Below are 25,413 nucleotides of genomic sequence, written 5' to 3' on the forward strand. Positions count from 1 at the left end.
ATTTGAAAATCCTTCTCCTTAGCTTCCAAATCTGATTGTGTCACCTCATACATCCTTTTAGCTGCATCCAATTGTGTCCTCAGATCTGAAATGTTTTGCTTAGACTCCTTGAGGTATTTGTTCAACCTGTCTTGTTCTTCAGCAGCAGCATACTTAACATTCTTGTATTCTTTCCTCACCTTTCTGAATTCATCAAGTACACTCACAAGCTCACCTTTAAAATTCTACTTTAGCCTCAATTTCAACTTCATCTTCTTCATCGCTGCCAAATACATCTTGCATTTTGGATTGAGTTCCACTATCACTCTTAGACGTTTTATTCTTGTTTTGGGTCTCCTATGCCATGAGTAGTTGAGTTTCCTCTTCATCTCTGCTGCAGTAACTAACAATTCTGCTTTTATCATTTGCACATTTGTCTGCTCCTTTATTCTTCTTCTTTTCACAGTCTAATCCAACAGTGTTGGGCTCCTCTCCATAGATTCTCTTTAGTCTATCCTAGATGCTTTTTGTTGATTTACATTTCTTAACCTTTGAAGACACTACATCTGACAACCCACTGAGAATAATCTTCTTGGCTTCAGCATTACATTCATATTCTCTTTTAGCTTCCGATTTAGTAGAAGGAGTGGCAGGAGATGTGTAACCATTCTTGACTGACATCCAGACATCATAACCTAAGGAGGACAAATAGACTTCCATTCTAGAACTCCAAAAGACATAGTTTGTGTCATCAAACTTTGGTACACTAGAAGAGGATGACTCGTACATCACCATTGTGTTCACACTCCAGAATCTACCCAAGCTAGAGGAAGCTTATCTGACCGGGAACCTAGGGCTCTGATACCAATTGAAGGAACAGAAATGGGCCATTGAGAGGGGGGTGAATTAGTGGTAACTCAAAACTTGCACTTACTAAAAGATTAAAGCTCTAATAACAATGATCAAGCAGCTATGAGAAAAGACACTAAACAAATCTACACACACACACATAGAAAGAAATCCCATAACACAAGATATATGAGGAAAAGCCAAGATGGGAAAAACCTCGGTGAAAAATGTTGCTAGAGTCTACTTCTCTAATCTAGCCTTACAATGGAAATAGTCTGATTACAAAGTTTATGGGCACCAACCCTTGATTTTTATGAGCACCAGCCCCTGATTTTTATGGGCACCAACCCCTGATTCGAGCACCCACTCAAATGATTACAATAATGAAGAATTACAACTACAAGTTGAGTACCTTGTTACAAATGATCTTTTGTAATCAAGGAATAGGAAGTTCACATTGAAGTTTGACAAATATAGCAACCATCTTGTCAATATGGCATATGAGGACAAAACTTGGTTGTGGCATCTCAGGTGTGGACATTTAAATTTTCATAGCTTGAAATTTCTTACATCAAAAGCTTTGGTTTACGGGCTGCCTAAGGTTCATGAACATAAAGAACCTTGTGAAGGGTGTGCTAAAGGCAAACATGGAAGAGAATAATTCTATGAAGGCAAAACATGGAGGGCCAATTACCCACTTCAATTGATTTATTCAAATATTTGTGGTCCTATGCAGACAAAGAATTTGGGTAAGCCATCATACTTTATTACTTTCATTGATTATTACTCACAATATTGTTGGGTTTATTTTTTGAATCCAAGGGTGAAGCCTTTGATACATTTAAAAGGTAAAATCAAATTCTTAATGACTGATTGTGGAGGATAATTTTGCTCAATATATTTTAAGAGTTTTTTTTATTTGCATGGCATAAAAAGACAACTCGCCACTACTTACAACCCTCAACAAAATGGGGTAGCTAAAAGAAAAAAATGTACAATGGTGGTGTAGATGGAAAAATCTAATGTGAGATCTTATGGTACTAGTTTTCTCTTGCATTCAAGTTTTCATATTTGCTCATTGTGTTCATCATCTCATTGATTTCTCATATCTATTTCATCTCATTGAATTTTGATAATCTTCATATTCATCCATCATAGCTTCTTGTGCATGTGCTTTTGAGAGCACCCATATTCCGAACACAAGATCTTGATTGGTAGGAGAACAATAGAGTGAATTTCGGTTGCATGCATTATGTGTCTACAGGTGGAAATGGCAAAGATTATGTTACAAACTGAGGGATTAAATAATTCATTTTGGGGTGATTCAGTTGCTACAACAATGTAGATTCTTGATCAGAGTCCCAGTAGAGAACTTAACATGATGACTCCTTATGAAGCTTGGTATGCAAAGAAGTCTAATGTTGCTTATTTTAGAGTTTTTGGTTGTTTATCCTATGTACATGTTATTGATAAAAATAGGAAAAAGTTAGATCCCAAAAAGTGAGTCATGTATTTTTGTTGGGTATAGTGAGCATAGTAAGGCTTGCAGATTGTACACTACCAGGATTCTTATCTCAAGAGATGTGAATTTTTATGAAGGGGGAGTTTATGGTCATCAAAATGACCATGTTGAGAAGTCTAGATCTATTTTGAATGGTGGTATTATATTTGATATGGACCATGAGCAACCATTTAATGCATTAATTCCAAGTGCTACACATCCACCAAATAGTTTGTCACTCTCCACCTTCACTTCTCCAAGGTATAAAGTTTTTGAGAGCTTAGCCAAGATTGACAAGATTCTACTTCTAAGATGGGTGTCTTTCGATTCACCCCTCTCTTTTTATATTCTTCTATAACATGGGAGTTGAGGTCATCCTCTAAAGTGATCAATTCCTTAGGCAAAACATACACACATTAGGTTCCTTGGGATAAAATGATGCAAAAAAAAGAGACCAACTTAAGCTTTTGATCTCCAAGGTAACACAAGGGTGATAAAAAGAGAACATATGCTTAAGAAAGCCTCACAAACACAACATACAATGATTAATTTCCCTTAAGAAAATAAAATGTTCCTAAATTAGTGATAAAATAATATCTTTGATAAACGTTTGTTGCAAACAAAATGTTAATTGTTTCAAGATTTATCTTTAACAAGTGATTTTGAGTTGCACAAAAAAGCGTTAGATGACAAAATGATCCATGAAAATGATTGTTAGCATTGAAATAAGCATAAGAAAAATTGTGACCTTTTTTTATGATGTGGTTTGGAACACTCGGCCTAATAATTGGGAGATGTGTGGGTGGACAAGTTTGACCCCCCTCTAGCAAGAATTGAGGGTGCAGCCCTTGAAGGAAAATCTTTTAATTAACAAAAGCACTAAATGACATAGAAAAGGCACTAAAATTGTGAAAGCGCTAAAATGGACTAACAAACTGCTAAAATAGTGAGTTAGGTGTGCTAAATGATTGAACAAAGGTGCTATATTGAGCACAGATGCTAAATAATAGAGAAGAAGTTCTAAACCGTCCAAGGCGCTAAAGCATAGACACATATGCTAAAGAGGAACACAAGCACCAAAAAGGAACATAGACACTAAATGAAAACATAAACACTAAAATAAAGACATATACCTACAAGCAAAGACATTGAACCATGCAAGGCCAACACTAATCTAGCAGATGCACTAGAATTCAAGTCAAAAGCATTGATCTAATATATCTACAAAATAGGTGTGTATTTCCTACAAAACAAATATTAGACAAAACACATAATACATTATCAAACAAGTTAGCTCAAAAAGAAAGATAAACCAACAAACAAAAAAGCGATAATGCATAAGGCAGAAGTGCTAAAACATGAAAGCATTGATTTCAAAGAAAAAACACTAATTTGTTGGCAGAAGTGTTAATCTCGTAGCAAAGATGTTGATTTGCTATAAAAAAAATGCTAAATAATAGGTCAAAAGCATTGTTCTAGAACCTACAACACTGACTCAAAAAAATGTGGGTCCCACCAAGCATGTCAAAATGTAGATGAAGGAATGGTAGGGGACATAAAATAGATAAAATAACAAAATACACAATATTACCTTGTCTTTTACCTTCTCATCTCATGGATTGAGTGGAAGTAAATGCACCCTCCTCCACTTGATTCGCTCCTTTGATATTGTGTAGTTGGGTGGAATGTGGTTGCTCAAACCAACAGCATGATTGTAAAATAAATACGATTAGGAACTCAAACCAACAACATGATTATAAGATGAATAAGATTAGGAAAATAGATAGCATGTAGTTAGGATAATAGAAGATTTAAGATTATCTAGACAACATAATGATAGCATAAGAATGGGTGATTAAAATGAGAGCAAGGGCCTCAATTTATAGATTTTGATAGGGAGAAATAATGGGTAAGATTCAATGTCAAATGGATGGCTAAGATTGATTGAGAGAAATTGCATGGATTGAAGGCTTAGCCTTGTGGCAAGTATCACAAAGTGGAGGCACGATAATAACATGTGTCATAGGTGTAAGAGTTGGGTGTGCTCACACATGTGTGACCACACACATGGGGAGGCTTATGAGAAGGAAATGTGAGAAAGGTAGGGTGTCTTAGGAAAATGGCATATCTATTACATGTGTGAGAGATAGGGTGGTGATGAAGTGACCTTTGCATGCTCACACATGTGCGAGCAAGAGGAGAGAAGGGACACTTGTCACATTATGGCAAGTTTAGATCTTGATCCATGTAGATGAGTTTAGTGGCTAAAATTAAGTGGGCAAGGATTGAGGCTATGGTCGAATTAAATATTAATGATCCATGTAGATGGGTTTAGTGGCTAAAATTAAATGGGTAAGGATTGAAGGTTTGGTGGAATTAAATATCAAGCAAAATGGTAATGAAGATTAACCAACATAAATTATTTAATTGTGTAGATATTAATCAATAGATTTAGTTAAAGGATTTGTGGATAAGGTTAGACTTAATTAAATAAATTTACATTTATTTAATTAAGAATGAGGGATGAAAAAGAAGGATTAATTAAATAATAATAAATATTTATATAATTGGCTAGAATGGGGTAAAGTCCAATTTAATATAAATCATAATCATATTGCCCGAAGGAAGGCCTCCTCTATCTTGCTCAACTGATGTCTCAAAACCATTGTAGATTAGTGTCTTGTGAGATGATTGAATCCAAAATTTCTTGCAACCATCACATGCATAACATTGACCTTACCATAAAAACCATGTCAACCTAATTCTACATGATCAAAAGTGAACCCGCCATTATTTGCACAATTCCATCACTTGTGCAACCTTTCCTATCACTTGCATAACTATAAATTAAAAGTACAGTGTTTATTGTCACTTGTGTTGTTATGAATTAATTGCATAGCTATGCCCATCATTTGCGTAATTCAACTATCAATTTTGTTGGTTTATTTTTCATTTGCATAATTCTTTCAATTGTGCAGCACTACTCTACATTTGTGCAGTCATGTCTTGCGTTTACATGGTTACGTCAACTGTGCAACATTTCCTATCATTTTCACAACACATCAAGAGTGTCATTTCACTCTTATTTGCATAGTTTTGTCATTTGTGAAAAGCTAGCCTTCATTTGTGAGCTTTTACGTTAACTTGCACTTTTTCCTAAAACCAACTTCTCTGCCTAATAAATGCACCTAAATCTACCCTAGGAGACTAAAAGGTTAGTCACTTACCGTTGGACTTGACCCAACTACTCACCTATACATCCACACACACTCTAACCAATGAATCGCCCTCAAAATGTCCATCTTGTCAACTGCTATCTACTCTAGACTCTTTGGAGGCTCTGATCTTCTAGATTGAGAATGCAAATAAGGTCAAATGACCCTCCCTAACCCTATTTGTAGCCTTCACCAACCCTAATCCTTGTCATACCCTTTTCTATTTGCACTTTTTGTTACCTTTCAAAGCCATTTTTTAACCGTTTTATCTCATTTCTCCATTTCATTTGTTTCTCGAGTGCCAATTTTTGCCCTGCCCTTTACCATTTGCCCTTTTTACTATCAAAGCCAAAAAATTTGCCTTCTTTATCTTGTTTTCATCCATTTGATTTGTTTTCTCAATTCTAATCCCCTAGACTTGATTTATCCATCCTATCACAAGATTGAATTGAAACTTATTTTTCTAGCCAATTTCTCAAGGAGGCATCTATCCCACATCCTATCACTCAAACTTATCATTAATATCATTTTTCTTTGAAATGATGCCATACGAGGCATCATCTCAAAGAAAGGCAAAATATAGACACCTAAAAATGACTAATGTATTTTCATCTTCTTATTAATTCTTCACCTACTATTCGCCTATACATCCACAGACACTCTAACCAATGCATCACCCTCAAAATGTCCATCTCGTCAACAGCTATCTATTCTAAACTCTTTGGATGCTCTGATCTTCTAGATTTAGAATGCAGATAAGGTGAAATGACCCTCCCTAACCCTAATTGTAGCCTTCGCCGGCCCTAATCCTTGCCCTGCACTTTTTGTTGCCTTTCAAAGCCATTTTTTAACCTTTTTGACTCATTTTCCTCCATTTCATTTGTTTCTTGAGTGCTAATTCTTACCCTACCCTTTACCATTTGCCCTTTTTACTATCAAAGCCTTTTTTTGGCTTTTTTGATCTTGTTTTCATCTATTTGATTTGTTTTCTTAGTCCTAATCTCCTAGACTTGATTTATCTGTCCTATCACAACATTGAATTGATACTTATTTTTCTAGCCAATTTCTCGAGGCAGCATCTATCCTACATCCTAGCACTCAAATATTTTGCTTTAAAACAATGCCATAAGAGGCATTATCTCAGAGGAGGGCAAAATATAAACACCTAAAAAATGACTAATGTATTTTCATCTTGTTATCATCTTAATAATTAATTCTTCTATCCATATTTGTTATATTATTTTTTATTTAATTAAGCTAATATTTTCTCTTTCCATCCATAACTAAATAAATTTTTTTAATTATTCCAATGTTGTTTATATCTATATTAAATAAATTTCAAATAATTTATTTAATTTCTCATTCCCGTCAATAATAAATAAAATTAAAAATTTTATTTATTTCTTTAATTATGATGTATGCATTTTATCTCTTTAAATTCTTCAACCCCATCAATCCATGTGTTAATTTTAAGTCATACCATATCTCAAACGTTCTCATGCATTGATCATTTTAATTAATCTTCATCGTTGATCAAATATCAAGAGAAGCATATAAATAAAACCCCTCCATTTCATGTTCCGCCTACAACACTCTTATCTTGAGCATGTCTCCTAGATCATTATCAGAAGTCTAGCTTAGATGATCATCAAGCATGAATATTATCATTGTCAAGCTATCTATCTACATAAGCAAGCAAGTTTTCCTATGTATCAATTATCAAGCTATCATTCTATTTTTGCGTTTTCATGGTTATGCTATTTTGAAAAGCAACTCACATATCAAACTTTCAAGCAAATATCAAATAAAGCAATGGAGCAATCTACGATCCTTGCTATTGTATAATTGTTCATTATTATCTTATTTTAGGCATAGATCTAAAGCTTTATTGAGTGTTTGCATGGCATTGTTCCTATTTTAAATAATTCACATTTTCATCCTTCACACAAACATACACTAAAAACTCAACCATAACAACTAGGGAAAATGCTATTTTTATTATCATACTAGTTATATAAGAAAATGTACATAAATACCCTTCAATTCCAATAGCACAAAATGAATTGATTTTCTTTGTTTTCAGGCATGATTCTAATATTTTTTCCAACCTTTGACACCAACAAAATATTTCTTAACCTTGTGTTCTCAATACATGCACACAAGTGGGGCAAAATCAAACTTCTCTCACTCGCGTGTCTACTTGATCTCTCTCCTCTCATAGAGCCCATGTTCTTGCTTGTGATGATCACTTTATTCCTCTATTTTCCCTACATGCCTTCTCTCCCACCTTATTTTGTCCTTTCCCATGCCACACCCTCTTTACTACCACACACCCAAACTATACAACTCAAGGTTTTAAACTTTCCCCCACCCAACAATTTAGCGTTTGACACCAAAATGAAAGGGCGCAAAATGTGGTCTTCAATCAAAGCAACCCCTTCTCAAGAAGCAAGAAACAATTACACGTACTGCCAAGCATCTCTAAAAAAAAAAAAAAAATTGCACCAAAAAATAAAATGCAATGGCTATAACCATGAATCATTATCATATTGTTAGAGTGCCAATCAATTGATCAATGGAAGGAATGACCCAGCAATTGGGCAAGTAACTAAGATTTCCAATGACAATAATGTTTCAAGAATACTAAGGAAACTTAAGAATTTAATATAACAAAACACATTTCCAAGCCACCGCCACACCACGTTAAAAACAACCACCGAAGATTTATGTGGTTATCACACAATGTCAAGAAATTGATGTGAAATAAAATTCAACGTGATAATCACAACTTACTGTAACTAAAGGATTACACTATGATGGAACAATTCCAAACTTACATACCGAATAGGCAACAACTATAAAGTGTAGGTAGCACCACGCACCACAACGCCTAAGCCAACAAGGGTAAATTACTATATCATATATGTTTAGGTAGTCATTCTTCCAACATTTATGACTTGTAATTAAATAGTAGATAAACCAAATGGAAGATAGACTGAATAATATGAAATTTAAAATCCTCAATAGTTGGTATCCTAACATTTGTAAATAGCCCTTAAAGACTAATTACTGGTTCGGGTTCAGGATCGGGCTCGGAGACGCGAACCCGGTTCGTAGGTCCAGGAAAAAAAAAATTGCCTTTTGGGTTCGTGGGTTGGGTTCATCTGTACATGTATATATACATATAAAAAAAAAAATTAAAAACATATATATTATATGCAAAAATTTAAAGAAATATACAAAATTACAAATCTAAATACATTTAATAGTATGCTACTTCATCATGGATCAATGCCAAATGCCAATTAGCAAGGGCGGATTAGGATTTTTGGCCCCAAAAAGGCCAAAAAAAAATTAGTTTTTTAATATACAAAAGTCACTTTTTTGGTGACTTGACTGGACCAGCCCGTGGGTTCGCTTGGGTCCACGCCTGGGTTCGCCCAGGGTTCACCATTTTGACTGTGGGATCATCCTGGGTTCGCCTTGGACAAACCCACAGTCAAAACGGTGAACCCTGGCCGGACCCAAGGCAAACCCAACACATACAAGGATCCACGCAGACCCAGTTCACGTTTGGGCCCCAAAACAGGCGAACCCGGTAACTGAGCTTAATGACCATTGCCTATATCAGTCCTTGGGATCATTCTCTACGAGAAAATACATTGTGTACATATTATCTTAGACCTCCGTTGCAAGGATTGACTGTACCTCTACAACCAAAGGAGGAGAAAAATAAAGGTGTTCCTAGACCAATATCAAGAACTTGTTAAGAATACTCACATACCACAATTCTATGGTCTATATTGTGTTATTTAATTTCTGCTTAATCCAAATTTACATTTAATTCTGCACCATCATCCTCCACCATAGCAATCATGTCGCTAGAGTCGTGACAACCATATTGCACTAACCACCTTAATTAGGAACCTATACTTATGCCTAGAAAAAGTTGGCATTGGTACCAACATTTAGATTTGTAAAACAAAATTATGGCCATCAATCTAGAACATTTAGGCAAACTCAGATTCTCTGATTTTGTGACTTGGCATTTTGAACAATATGAAAAATATGCAGTAAACTTCGATGCCATAGAACATCGATGAAACAGGTAAGCAGAATGAAAAGTACACTATGACTACAACAATCCCTTTGTTTCTAGAGGTTCCAGGTCAAACTGTGTTTTCTGTGCATTAATGTCATGTGACCCCTTGGGACCCCATCCATAACAAGTAGTGGAAGCAATGCAGACATGGTTGATTTAATAAGTAAATGTTCTGTTTGCTCCGTGCATATATAATCCATGTCACAAGTGGGCACTCCGCAGCAATAAAAATGGGCACCTACTTGTAACGCTGAATTAATTTATTTCAATTCTTCTACATTTCAAACATAATGACCATGAATTAAATGTTTGGTAAACACTGAATAGAGTAGAATACAATTTGCGGGGCACTGGCAAAAGCAACATCAATGGGAAAAATAAAAACCACCACAAATTTGCAGTTCTATATTCTATGGGAGTGACTTAAAATTTAGAAGATTCATGCATCTGTACTCGATGGCATTCTATAGAAATGCCATTGAGGTCCCATTCTAATCATCAAATAGTCCATTTGAGATCTCTTATGACATATCCATTTCAGTGTTAATCCTGAATTTCTGCAATTAGTACACACGAAAGTCATGTCTTCAAGCCATTAATTCAGTCTGATAAGGGAAGCTTTCTATTTAATGGGGTATAATCTGTAACATAATTCTTTAATCTCACTCAAATATAACTGCAGACACAAATCAAACTCTTTTTGTAGCATTTCCCAGAAGCTCTGCCACATAAGTAGTCTTGACAATAATCTTGAATGTTCATTGGAAACTAGATCATGCTAGATGAACTTTAAATACACAATCCAGGTGCCCCTCTAGTCCTCTACACTGCTCTGGATAGAAAACGAATCAAATAATTAACATGAGTAGGCCTTAAATCCATTCAAACTATGTTTTTCCTCTTTGTTGTCAAACTTCTTTTAGCACTAGGATGTAGTCAACAAAACATACAAGATAAAGACACAAAATTCAAAAATCATACCTGGAGCCTGCAAGAGCACAGTTCTACATTGGAGAAGCTTCCAGCATTGGAAGCCCCTAATAAATGATGTTACAATATTGAATAAAAGAATAATTTTCTTTCAAAGGTCTAGCCCACAAGCAGATATGTTCATCTGATGCTTGCCTCCAATAAGGCACTCGCAAAACCAATGTGGCATATGCAAAAGCATCACTCACTGCCATGCCTGAACAAATTTCATCTCCTCTTGAGATGCAATGTGTACACATATGATGGTACATTATCTGTTAACATTACAATCTAGCATGAAGTGATCATCTCGTTTTAAGTACTTGGCCCAATAGGGCTTGTACCTTTTTATGCCTATCTCTAACCAAGGCTTCAAGGCACCATTATAATGCAAAATAGCAGATTTTTTAATGTCATGTTGATCAATTCCAAAGTTATGACCCAAACCAACTGAAAGCCACGATTTATCCAAGCTGTAGGTCATATTATAGAATGTTGTCAGACTGGCAGGTAACGCCCCAAGCCTCCATGGAACTTTGTATCTGTTTTGCTGTGAAACCAAGAACAGAAACACAGTAGTAAGAACATGGCACTTGGTCTATTTTAACCATATTGTTATAATAGATAAAGATGCATAAAGATGTTTTGTGAAAATCGAACCATAGTTTCAAAAGCAGGCAACACTACAAATAAACAGAGAATTTACCAGTTTTAGCCATCTCTTGTAAAGTCTTGTCAGATCTTGCTTTCTCCACTGTTGTAGATCAAGAATATTCATTCCAGACATCCATGTACATTGATTTCCATCAAAACCAGTCACAAAAAATTTTGAGCTATTGAGGTATTTCCTTAAATGATGAAACCTGACTTCACAATCCTCCACTGCACCATTTACCTTTCCTTGCAAATCAATACTCCAAAGAGGTGTTAAATCCCTTTGCACGACTACATCTTCATCCAAAAGAAGTACCTTGTCCAAACTTGGTAAAATTTCAGGAAGCAAAAAATGAGGATGATTGAAGGTAGACAAATAATTAATCTTCCTATTTGAAATAGAGGGATCACTAGTTTTTTGAGGGTAGCTCTCTACTGCAACACGAAACTCCTCTGATGATATAGAAGCCATCATAGAGTTGCTGGAACGGAAAAGGTTTAAATCATCAAGTTTCTGAACATGGACAGTTGCATTGCGATAGGTGTTCTCCAGAAACCAAAACTTCATTGCAATGTAATTCTGTCTATCTGTTATTAAATGAAACACATGCTTCTCTGGTTCCTGCAAAATGTGACAAAAGAAAGTATTAGACATGTACGGTGAGAGCTACAACAAAAATGATCATACCATTTATTGCTCTTATCAATGTTAAGACCATATATAAGAGACTAAAGCTTCACCTTTGCATGAATAATCGTAGAATTAATGACCACGGATGCTGCAAGGATATTGGTAGAATAAATAGCATAATGATAGACATTCAAATCTTGCAAATTCTTGCTCAAAGGTGATTCAACACTGCCTTCATAAGTTCGAAAATATTCTACAGTCAATCTCATTGAGAGGCAATGATGACTTCTAGGCATTGTTTGGACTGCTAGCTGATACAGAAAGACACTTTGTTTTCTGTGAAAGTGAGCTTCATCCTCAGTAAGATCTAGGATTTGTCCTAACTTTTTTACAACATTATTACAATCAAGAGGGTAATTTCTTGCAAGAACAACTTCCATAGTCTTTTTCTTTTTCTGTGCACTGCACAAAGAACCCAACTTCAAATCACAATGGATTCAAATATAAGTAATTCTATTGAATGTTTTTTTTCATGCTTGTAAGGCACTTACCCTTCTGGAAGATCAGCATCTGCAGTTGCCTCACTTAGCATATGTTCAATGCTCTGGATGTGCTGCCTGAGCTCATGTTGGATCTTCTCACGATTGTGATGTTTGCTTATACTTGGATAATAAGCCCTTGCAAGAAACAGTTGATTTTTTAACACTTTAACCAAAGAATCACCCATTTCTTCTCTATGCTCAGTACTCCATTTGCAGTAACTTCCCAGAGCCACTTCACAAGCTTTGTCCGAGTCATCAGAGAACCCATTGCCATTGCTGTTTGTTTTAACATTACTCTCTGCTGAATTTTCACTCTGCTGAATTTTAAACAGTTGAGAGTTTTGGTAAAGTTATGAAAATACTACATACTACCATCTCACATAACATTGTGTAAATTAGAACAGGTCAAAATACAATTCATACAAAAGCTTTTGAGACTAGAGTGTTGCAGACTCTTACCTTACTTTCGATACTGCTGTCTGTAAATGAAGAAGCATCAGATTTCTCTGGCAATCCTGCACTTTTTGCAGAATGCCAACTGAAATTCAGAACATCTGATCCTGTAAAGAAAAATAACTTAACTCAAAATTTGGTGCTTTAAAAAATCATGTCAAAGCTCACAGAATCTTACGTGTGTACCTCCTGAGATTGGATGCCTATTCAGCAATTTATCCAGGTTTCCATGAATTGTCCTAGAAAAGTTGTGACCATCTTTAAGGCCAGAATCTTTGACAATTATACCAGCCTTTATCTGGAAACCAAAACTCAAAACCACTAATTACACTACATAAAAATCACAGTCCCAATCATGTAGTAAGTTACTGTATCGCATGAGCAAAATTATAGAATGAATCCACAAAGAATAGCAAATCTGCATAATATGAGCAAAATAAAAGGAGTGTACTGGATTATTAGACCAAGCCACTTTGAGGGAGAAACCTTCAAATGTCTTACAACAAGAACAGAATTTGCAGTATGATGATTTAAAAACTACTCACAACCTCCTATATATGTCATCAAGCAATAGTGATCCTTAATCCCAATGAGGCCAACTACCCCTACAATTATTGAATCAAGGAACTAAAGAATAATTAAGTCAGGGATTATGCATGCCCAAGTCACCCATCACATATCCCAAATACATCCAATAGGTTAAGACCGTAACAAATCAACCATAAAGTATTGAGAGAATCTTAAAATATTTATGCTTACATCAGATGCAGAGAAATTTGGAAACTTTGTTACAGCTCCACCATTGGAAACCTTTAACGGCAATAATTGTGATTCGTTGGGAAGATCACCTTGGTGACTAGGATTATGTCTCTGTAAAACAAACACAACAAAAATCCTGCATTAATCATAACTAAGAAGAGGGGCAAAATATAAAACAACTAACACACTATGAAAAATATAGAGTAATTCCAGTCAACCCTATGAATGCTTTTCAAAATGACCAAGGCAAAGTTATAGCAGATGCAGGATTAGAGTCCACTTACACACTGCCTGCAATGCATGATAACAAGGTCATAATTTAACATTCCAACAAGCAGTTTGCAAAATAAACCTAAAAATATCAAGATTCAGGCTAGGTGCAATGGCATGACCATTCATACCTCTGCTTCCAGTGAAGAATTGTCATTTTCAAGCACACTACGAAGCCTGGAATCATCTGTCTGGTTATGGATACACAAAGCAAAATGTAAGAATAGCAAGTTCTAAATCTTCAGTGACATCACTACAAAACTTGAATATTCTGGATTCAAAAATAAGAATGCAACGAGTAGAAACCATTCCTCTAATTGGAAATACTTAAAAGTTAAAAGAGATTGAATATAATACATCATTTTGTGTCACCTCTTTTGAAAAAGTATGAAGATTATACAGAGAATTTGACTAGAGAAAAGAAAAATGAATCAAGAAACTTATGGAATTTATTGCAGAAAGAGGTTTAAGAGTTATATGGTTGAATTTTCTATATATCAATGAGATTAAGTAACATTACAATTTAATATGAGATCAGAGAGCCAATAAAGACTAATCCCTAAGTGTGACAAACTGGCAATGTAAGAGATGGTTGAAAAGCAGCATCTTCTTATGCACATTTGGCTTCGGCAGAAGACATGTGAATGGTTTAACAAAATGCAAACAAAAAAATGGCATGCTGTCATGAAAGTAGCATATCAATGGGATAAATTCCTACCCTCTTAAGGAAATAGAATGTTTAGTGGCACTACTAACGAAATTTGGCTAAATGTCACTCAGCATTGTAAATTCTGGCAAATAAACATGATATGAATAAGATCACATGCAAATGGAATGAAATTCAAGGCCTGATTCTCTTTTCAAGGAAACAAGAACAGCTATTTTGTCTAGCATTATAGAGCCGCTACCTTCTGCTAAGAATCATACCATCAAGCTATTTCATGTGAAATGAGGTTCAACTCATGTTAAGGAATATTCCAAACTTATAGAGGCTACAAGTTAGTCTTGGCCAGTGTCCTAGAACAGGCAATACTCACCTATATATTACCTGCAAGGTCACACATACCAACTCTTGTGCAACTTGTAACAGATCTATTTTCCTGGCATAAGCTTGTGTTATAAATTTAATATTGCGAGTGTAAACACATCTATTCAGCCAGCAGAAAGGAAGAAAATAAATGTTGCACAGCTGGCAGCCATGTTGATGGATCATCTGCATTAATATCTGAATTTTAAATAACATACGCTCATTTACATCAAATAGCCTAAATGACACACACAAATCAACAAAAGCGTGAAGATAAAGTAACATGATATCAAAAGGTTCAATCTTTTGTCTTATGCAAGGACAACATGAGCTAATATGATGCCTCTGAATACAAATGACCATGCTAAAACAACGATCATCTGGTGTGTAACACGATCAATACACAAGAGGACATTCTGGAAGTGAAAGGGGTCGATGATTTATGACAAAATCAGCCTGATTTCTGTCAGCTTTTTGGTATGGTTGCAAGCTGGAACGGAACCTTCCCATGAAACACATCAACATCATGAGTAACATGTAAGCCTGAATGATATTTGGCATTTGCCAGAGATTAGTGAAAAAATTTTGGCATACTTTCAATACCCTTGGGATACACATACTGCTATCAGACCAAGAATAGGAAAATCTGGAATTCTGAGAATATTACAACTAAAACAAAATTCATATGGGGAAGGTAAAAGATGGTGCACAAATTTATGTTTTTGAATTTCAAGGGCTTAAGTATTGTAATTTATTCGTCACCAATGAAGAGAACTTGCAGGAGGAGAATATTGAGATCAAAGTGGCATAATAGTGTGTCAAAAGGAGTTGTTTATGGAATTTTAAGTTATTAAATTATTATTCCATGATTTAAATAGAATTTATTTAGATGTGAAAATCCTGCCTATGGTTTGAACTAATCATTTGCTTGTGAAAAAGGTAGCATATACCATGAGGTATAACAAGCATAATACCAAGTAGTTATATGGTAATGAAGTATATGATAATGGTACATAAAATTCAATGAGAATCCAAACACAAACCTAGATCTAGATGAATGAAGTCAAATTACACAAGCTACAATAAATAATTACAGAAAATGCAAATATTGACAATATTCATATATTGTGGAAGTGAAAAGACAAAAAACAAAAGATTGTACACAAATATATAGGCCTTTGAGATGCATGGATCAAAGAGATCATGTGTTTAACTCTCAATCACTCCCACTCATGAGGAGAGATCACTCAATTTAACTAAAAGGCCAAGAGTTGAATTGCCAGACAGTGGATCGCCCAGCTCAATCTGACAAAGACAAAGATGGTCTTAACTAAATAGAAGTGGAACCTAGCTACTATCAATCAAAGTGCAATGAGGTAGAATTAACACTTTATACCTCAAATCAAGGTGAATACATGTCATTATTCACTACCTAAATGAAGAATTACTTATTTCTAATATCTTAAGTGTTAGACTTCCATGCCTATTCTCTTTAGAGTTGTATTTATAACCCAATGTTAAGAAAATGAAGAGGATTACAGCTTGTGATGTGCATCATAGATTAGTGTAGTGGAGTGCAGAAAAAGTAAATCAAATTATACACTCATATCCATTCATCATATTCACTTAGCATATAGTATTGACCATAATATTTTCTTCATATTACTTTGTAGGCATACAATAATTAGTATCTCACTGTAACTTCATCTCTTATACAATATTCTGTCAATTACATATCAAATTGCTCTCATGTCTCTTCTCCCTATCTTCTCTAGTATTTCTTTTTTCTACTATGTATTCCCTATATTGTCTCTCTATCTCTCTTATACACGCATTACATGTGTACATATTGTTAAGCATAGGGGCATGTCCCTCTTCCTTGGTATGCCTCTTTGGTCTTACTTCAATTCAGTTGTATGTGCCACATTCAATTTGCAGTGACTTTATCTTCAAGTAACCTGCTTAGGGTGTGTTCCTTGTGCTGCTAGCCTTTGGCACTCTTGTGTGTTTTCACAATTGGCCTCCATTAGGCCACCCTTTTGGCTTTTCAACCTAATGGTAGTGCCACAATAATGTACACTGAGTAAACTTATTAATAGGTGCAATATTACACCCCAACACCCCCCCCACCCCCCAGAAGTCAAAAATCTAACAATTTGGACAAAAGTTATGCCTATCTACATGGAAAGTGTTTGAAGAGGCAAAACATGACCAAACTTGGAGGGACTCCTAAACTTGGAAGAGCTGCCAAATTTGGAGGTGACACAATAAATGCTGCCAAATATAGATGTCAGCTTGATAAATTTAGAAGGCCTCCAAATCTACAGAAATTGCCAGACATAGCGGAAGACTAACAAATTTAGTGAACCTATTTAATTTGCCAGAAATGTCGCATTATATATAGCACTTGGGTAAATTGAGCAACAAGCTCAGAAATATCTTAGAAACAGCACATCTTTCTCTCCTTTTCTCTTTTCCTGTTTTCCTCTCTCTTTTGGTAAATGCAAAACAACAATGTGCAGGGTTTTTATAATTTTTTGGGATTGAAAGACCTTGGTGATCCTCCCTTGTAGAGTTTTATTTGTTTATAATGTTCTTTTAACTTTTTTTGCTGTTTTTCATGTGTTTTAATGTTTAGGGTGCCCTAAGGTCTCAGGGACAACTAGGGGTCATCAAAACATCTAGGAAATGCTGGGAAGTCACCAAAAAGACCAAAAGAAGGGAGAATAGACGTCTGGGATGTCACCTAGATCCAGGAGACATGTCCATGTGGAACAATGTTGAAAATATTGTTAGGATTAATTAAAAAGACAACCATATTGATCATGGGGGTATAATTTTTAAATTAGAAATGAAATTCATACTGAATAACTATTATTGTGTATCAGGTGAAAAACTAATTTTTTTTTTTGCAAGATGATGAAAAGTATAGTCGAGAGCTCTAACTTTGGACTAATTCAATAAGTACTAAATGCATACAGTATGACACTTAGGGATGCTCGTCTTGTCGATATTGGAGACATTTAATAATAAATCATGTCTAAAAGGTTTAATGATGAATCATGTCTAATACTTTGAGTGTCACTACATATTTATGCTAGATATATTTGTAGGCTTGTGATAGATTGCTCAATTTAATATTTTTATTAAGTAAATAATATCTGGGGTGAGAATAGAATTATATCCACAAAAAGGCAATTGCATATAAGAGGAGCAGAATGTTATATGACAAAATTGCAATGAATAATTTAACTAATATTAATTGGAAGAGAGATTGTAACTGTTATATTAAGTATCTTAAGATTTCTTTCTATATCTAGAATATTAGATTATTTTGTCTAAATTATTATAATAAAAAATATGTCTAGTTAAGAGAGGTTGTAAAAAACATCTTTTTGAGTCACCTCTTTTGAAAATGTAAAAAGGGTATGTGAATGGACAATGTGTGAGACGGGGCGGAGGTAGCTACTAAAAATCTAAATAGATACCAGAAAAGTAAGACAAAAAATAATGGCATTTATTAGAGAGAAAGCTTTAAGAGTAATATGACCAGAATTTTTATACATATGGTTGTAAATAATGTTATATTTCACATTCCACATTATTAATGGCGGATGCAAAACATGAGCAAAGGATAAAAAGGCTGTGCAGAAATCAATATTCGACAATCAAAATGGTCTTACCACTGTTGAGGGACCTTCATCAGTGATGTAGCCTGCAAAAGAAGCGTGAAAAACCACAAAATTAGATAAAACCTAAATAGTTTCCTTAAGAACCAAAAGGATAAATCAAAGAGATTCACAGAAAGATCAAACTGCAAAGAAAAGTGAATTTTTATTTTTTTTAAATTCTGAAACACCAAAAGATAGAATTCGATAAAGAAAAGCTTACAATAAACCAAACACCAAAAGATAGAATTCGATAAAGAAAAGCTTACAATAAACCTACCATCCAGACATGTTAATCACTAATTACCAATAAACAAAACCCATATTATGTTTTCTTTGGAAATACCAATCCTCTTTCACACCTATTCAACAGATCCTCCATTACATAACATGCTTGTGCCATGAGGGTTATCGAGAAGGACATTCCTGGGCCACTGTTACAGAAGGAATGGCATTGGAAGGAAAATCAAATTGAGCCTTCTAACTTGTCTCACATTTCCTATTTTTTTTTAGAGCTTCAATACAGAGCACTGCAAAATGGGAGTCCATAGGGGACTATATTAAGCTAAAACAATCGCATTGATAATAAAACGACCATAGCATTGCATTTGCAGGTAAATTAGCCAGATGTGTATTTTACTATTTAGAGTCTTTATCAAAGTGCAGTAATCCAATGTAGCCAATAACAGAACCACCTTGTGAAACGGCAGCATATCAAGGACTTGTTAAAATCCAGATTCTCCTCCACGTTGCAGCAAAGATTCATTGAAATCCAACTCCTACACCACAATAACACAGAGGCCACTTAAACGTGGGGCACGCCCGTTGGGTTTTAAACATAACTCATCATTACTATAAGTGCCCCACCTTATCGCTAGACAATAGTCAGATGGACAAGGTGTCATCGGCAAAGACATGATTAAAAAATTCAATAAAACCCCTTTCTCTTGCGTTTTTTGGTAAATCCTGATCTCTAACGCTCTCACATTGAATCTGCCCTAGGAATGTATATGTCCTCGAACCTTGGATACAAGTTAACTCGCTTAAATGGGCTTGGAAAAGAATGGATCGAGCAAAACTGGTGAAATCATTAGAGAGTTCCTAACCTCTTGCTTCTTCTGAGCAAGATCTCGTACAACAAAAAAGTGCCCATAAAGCACACATAATCAACAAATGCCCGTTGTCTCAGCATACCAGAAATAAAAGAAGTGGATACAATCCGGTGCCAAAAAAGAAAAAAAAGAAAAAACCCACCAAAAAAAGTAGTAAATGGGTATTGATTACACTTGAAAAAAAGTACAAGGGACAATGCCCACAATGTGTTATCGGCATCTGATAGATTCACCGATCTAGCATTAGAGATTAAGTTGGCGTTTAACTTACTGGTTTGGAATCCTCCATAAAGTCCGAGCAAGAAGACCAACGGGACGAGCATGGACAATAGAACCAAACAAACAACTGCAACTCCGTATCTCCTCCATCCCTTCTTCAAAGACATGACTTTTCGGCCTGCTCTTCCTCTGGGAAAGTAACAAAGAAGAATAAAGTATAACTCCAGATGTTTATCACAATGTGAAACTTAATTGCAGCATTGGATCTAGGGATCCATTGTATTAGACAAGGTTTTTCTTTTTTTCTTTCTCGCCCTTCTTTGAAACGTTTGCCAATGACCCAAAACACCTCTACTTAGGAGTTATCAAATCTTCTTGTCCACCGCAAAACGCCTCAAATTTTCTCGTCTTTGCGACAGGACAAAGCAATTGGCCAAGCATCGGAAAATGTGATAAAGAATTACTAGTTTTGAATCTGGTTCTCACGACCTTCAGATTTATGCCGTTTTGGCCGACAATGAGAGCAGAGAACAGGTGCGCTTCTTAGTAATCAATGTCACTCATGTTCTCCCAACTCCCAAATGATACCATTCCTTATAATAACAACTCTTCCAACGCCTCTCTACTCTATAGGTTAGAGCCTTCCTTGTCCATGTCACAAATAAGATCCATGTTATCGACTATTGTTTCGAAAATGATGGGACAATTTCAATTTCAACTTTGATAAATATTTTTTTTAAGGATTGGGCCCTCATATACGGTTCATATTAAATGTGTGAACAGTTGAATCAGTTGAATTTGTAGATATTTTATATGAGAACATAAATCTTTAGGTTGAAATTTTTCAGTCCAAAGTGAAGGATTGAGAGGTATCAATTTTGTTAAATTTGTTCGAGGAATGATTATGGCCTCTATTCTTTAAACATTTAACTTCACCAATAGATCAAGAGTTTATTGACTAAGATATATTGTCTTTTCAAAGTTGAATATGTATTCTAGTCTAATGAAAATTTCAGCTTATATTTAAAAAATATATATATTTTTTATTTTATTTTATTTGTTGTTTTTTATTGATTCTATTATCTTTTTCGAATAGACTGCATCAATAAGACCTATGATGTTTGATCATTATGTCAAAATTAATAGAATAATATTATTTACAATCTAATTAAAAGCTCTAAAGATTGGGTGTTTCTAATTCATTCATATTTTATATGGGAAAATTTAAATGTATCATATATATTTTTGTTTTACATGAAGGTGGTGCCCTTTTTTAAAGTTGATAATATTCATTTTTTTATCTATTTTGTCTTGGGGGAGGTTTTCTACTCATTTTTATTAATTGAACAAATTTTTGAACCTTGCCAAATCTACATCACAAATTCATAAGCTCTGTGATGTTGACCATTATTTCAAAATTATGAATGATAATTTCATCTCCAATTTTAATAAATAACTATAAATATTGAGCACTCCTATCATGTTCATACAAAGTGTGTGAGCACCTTAATATTTAATATGTTAGTATATGTTTTAGTTTTGCATAAGTTGTTATTTCTTAAAATAGAATACTTCCTCTAATTGAATGGTGCTATAAAATTTAAGTAAACCTTTTTCTTTTTATTATTTTTTTTTTGTTGTTATGTTTGATATTCTTTATTGATCTTTGTCAACATTTTCCTTTAGCATTCTCACACATTAAAAAAATGTTAAAGAGGGGCATAAGTACATAATCTCTTAGATATGATTATTGAAATTTATGATTTTGTGTTTTCTTTCTTTTTTCGAGTGTAAAATTAGTTTGGGTGTCCTCATTGTAGCATTTAATCGTTTTGATGATATTATTGTAGGGAAAATATGTTAGACAGCTCAAATAACCAAAGGACAACTGAGAGGGGGGGTGAATCAGCTGTCACCGAATTACAGAACTTTAAGCATTCAAAATCTTATTACCAATAAACATAAACTCATTACCGGAATGCATAAACCAAATACCAGAATAACAAATATAGCAACTAAACATAAGCATAAATCACAGAACAGTTACCATCCATCCATAACACATAACACCAAGATTTGTACGTGGAAAACCCGGTAAAGGGAAAAATCACAGTGGGAAGCCTACCCACAGTCAGATATCTGCAGTAAGTATGTGATTACAATATGAGGGGCCTGCATATGCAGAAAGGCCAACAGCCTAGAGCGCATTGCTCATCACAAAAAGGAGCCTCACTGACTACATAAACATCGGACTACAATCCGGAAAGAAGAGTGAACTACAAGGATAGCATCTCCTATGTCTGAGTACAGTTCTAATTAAGCTCAATACCAGAGGCCTTAAACCTCTCTTACAAACCCAATTCAATCACCTATGATCGACCAAACCTTTTGCATATGATTACAACATTATTCGCACACAAATAAACCTATAACCTTGACCTATATAATCTACAAAGAGATCTTACATCGTATTTATACCAACTCGGGACCTAAACAATTAGGTTGGCCACCAAAAAGATAATACAATAAGTTCATAACATAAACCCACAATCCAATGATCAACCAAGTCGGCTTAGGCCAAAAACAATATAAACCAATCCTCAAATCTCGCTAGTAATGCATCAAGAACATCCTCCAACACGTTACAAAAACCGATCCATAACCTAGATAACACCGGACCCAAAATAAGTCGCCATAAACCAAATCCAACACCACCGATGAACTGAAACACGAACAAGATAACCAACAGCATCCTGAAAGCCATCTAGAAGCCGCACCAACACCACTTATCATGTGCATCAAAAGATCTTCAACAAAGCTTTGTCGGTGACCACTTATCATGTGCATCGGTGACCAAAAGGCTTACTAGAACAAATGATAGCTCCTGAGTCATCAATTCCTGAACCAAATGATCGTGATACACATAGGAATAGCATGAATGACAGATCCAAACCAATTTCATAAACCAAAGCATACCAGATCAATATCATAATCAACCACTCTACCGAAACCAACCGGAAACCGGTAAACAACTAAAACAACCGATGTTGCCATTAATGACAAAAATCAATGCAACACATGATCAATTCCTCCAAATTGCCAACAAAATAAACACACCTTATAAAAATTTAGGGAATACTTAAATGAGTAAAAGTTATTAAACACTACTTATACTCTAGATAGAAGGAGCCAAATCATGACATGTAATAGTAAAAATGTAATTGAAAGAGAGTTAGAGCATCTCAATTACCTATTGTATTGTGTCATTATCTTTAAAATTGTCTAATGCATGATAACTAGAGAAAATATAGCACTAATTGTGGGAGTAAGAGTAGGTACAAAGTATTGTGATAGACCAATTTTATAGGAAGCAAATATATTGATGTCCCCAAAACTATGGAACCATCCACTCAGATCTACACACAAACAAATGAGAATGTAAGGAAACAACAACAAAGTAGTATTAGATAAATTTTGAAGGCTGACTTGCTATAAGAGAAATGGCAAAAAGGGGTCATGAAGGGTTTGAAAAACCTATGAATGGTGGTGTTGTGTTTTTCTCCTCTTTTTTAATGTGTGTTGAAATACTTTAAATAATATCTTCAAGACAAACCTATGTTAGAGGTTGAAATGGTGGAAATGGTTGTCTCTAGTCTATGAATGCAAACTAGGAACCATTTCCACATGGAGATATCACTTCATTAGGGAACAATTAATTAGGCTCGGCTTTAATTCTTTAGGAGAGTTGAGCACTATGATCAATTATTCCACTTTTTGATTTGATATGATTAAGATGAGAAACAATACCAAATGTTAGGGTTTCAAGCAGATCCGAAGCAAATATGAACTAACAATTATATGCAGATTTAAATACAAAAGATAAAGAAATAAAACAGGACACAGATAACACAGAGATTTAACGTGGTTCACCCAGAATGGGTTACGTCCACCATACACAGCCGTCCAATCTTTCTTATTATCCAGCAAAAATAGTACATCAACCTTACAATGCCTTAAGCATCCCAGCCACTTATAACATGTGTTTTTAGGGCAACAAACAAAGTCGGCCTTTTTAGGGTTTTATTACAATGTCGGTTTTCATCAACAAAAAACGGCAAAAAAATTTTTCTCGGGGGCTGCCGCCCCCGAACCCCTGCCCGGGGCCCGGCCCGGCCCCGGACCCCGGCGAGGATACGTGCTGAGTGTACAGTACTTTGCTGATCAATCGCCACATTTCAACAATCTCCCACTTGGAGACTGATCAGGCTCCACACCAAACACCAAATTGGAACATTATCGGCATGGACAATTAGATACAAAAGTGGAAATTAGCTCAAAAGCATAGATGAAATGGAATGCAAAGAGGAACTTGTGTTTAAAATTTGGGCTTGAAACAATCAGACTATTGAGCTAGGTGCCTTAGTCCAGATAGGTCTCCTACAAGCTAAGGCTTTGAATCTTAGATCATGAGGTTTTGTATCTCGTTCTCTCCAAAAATTAGCCAAAAAGCATCTCAATATAGAGCTAATCAGATTAGTCTTGAGGTTTTGACCTAATCCAAATCTGGAATCATGTGTCTCAGTATGCTCTGCATAATTATTTCACTCTTGACAATCAGATATGTAACCTATTGTAATGGATGGAAATATAACATGCGAACTAGGAATAAAACCTGTAGACACCTAAAATTGTCATGTCTAATTAAATAAATATTTTATTTATTTAATTATCTAAGCCTAATTCTTCTATTAATTAAATAAATCCTTATTTATTTAATTAATTCATTTATTCTCTTCTAGCCTTATTTCTCATTTAAATAAATACATTTATTTATTTAAATTATCCTTTTCCTAAATTAAATAAATATCTTATTTATTTAATTATCCCACTTCTTCTATTAATTATATAAATCTTTATTTATTTAATTAATTCATTAACCTTTTCTACCCATGACACATGTCATTCATCTCTTAATTCATACACTACCTACCCCTTTCATTATTTTATTATTTCTTTTACCTACCCTCTAATCATAGCCGACCTCCTTTTACACCTCTCAATATTATCCCTCCATTTCATATTGTGTCTTCTATATAAGGAGATGCTTCCTTCATTATCAAACCCTAATCATTCATTCTAATGAATCATCTTAAGGACTTGACTACACTACGATCCTACTTGCAACCACATTCCGTTCTTTGTTGAGCTCTTGTGCACACATAAAATCTGAGAGCAAATATATCAAGCAAGATCAATGGAGATAGGAAGAATGGAGATTCAAACCCTATTGGACATGTGATGGTATAATCTTTGTGATTTCGTTTGATTTGCATTGTCTTAGGTCATCTTCATATGTTATGGTGGATCTTTGTTGTTGTTAGGCTAGGGTTTTGTGGTTGAATTCATTTAGCCTTTCAATATTATTATTATTGTTATCCATTTTCACCATATACAAAACCTAAT

The 25,413-nt window shown here is 34.8% G+C and overlaps 1 protein-coding gene across 7 annotated transcripts; it reads right to left on the reverse strand.

Annotated features, from left to right (window-relative positions):
• Positions 1–10,017: 10,017 nt before the first annotated feature.
• On the reverse strand, positions 10,018–20,595 carry LOC131048706 (probable galacturonosyltransferase 7). 7 transcript variants are annotated; one of them, XR_009106496.2, is made up of 11 exons: positions 20,003–20,595; positions 18,635–18,666; positions 14,056–14,115; positions 13,655–13,765; positions 13,082–13,193; positions 12,902–12,957; positions 12,452–12,759; positions 12,011–12,362; positions 11,322–11,891; positions 10,628–11,165; positions 10,018–10,478 (listed from the first exon to the last, which is right to left on the reverse strand). XR_009106496.2 is itself a non-coding variant. In XM_057982782.2 (10 exons), the coding sequence occupies exons 1-10, from the start codon at positions 20,115–20,117 to the stop codon at positions 10,887–10,889; spliced, it is 2,040 nt and encodes a 679-aa protein (XP_057838765.2). In that variant the 5' UTR covers positions 20,118–20,593; the 3' UTR covers positions 10,614–10,886. The 7 variants fall into 7 exon arrangements, 2 of the variants coding, with proteins under 2 accessions (XP_057838765.2, XP_057838772.2); XR_009106497.2 differs by having other exon boundaries at positions 12,452–12,756; positions 20,003–20,594; XR_009106495.2 differs by having other exon boundaries at positions 10,018–10,473; positions 12,902–13,002; positions 20,003–20,593.
• Positions 20,596–25,413: the final 4,818 nt, after the last annotated feature.

Source organism: Cryptomeria japonica, chromosome 7, assembly GCF_030272615.1.
Source record: "Cryptomeria japonica chromosome 7, Sugi_1.0, whole genome shotgun sequence".
NCBI lineage: Eukaryota > Viridiplantae > Streptophyta > Pinopsida > Cupressales > Cupressaceae > Cryptomeria > Cryptomeria japonica.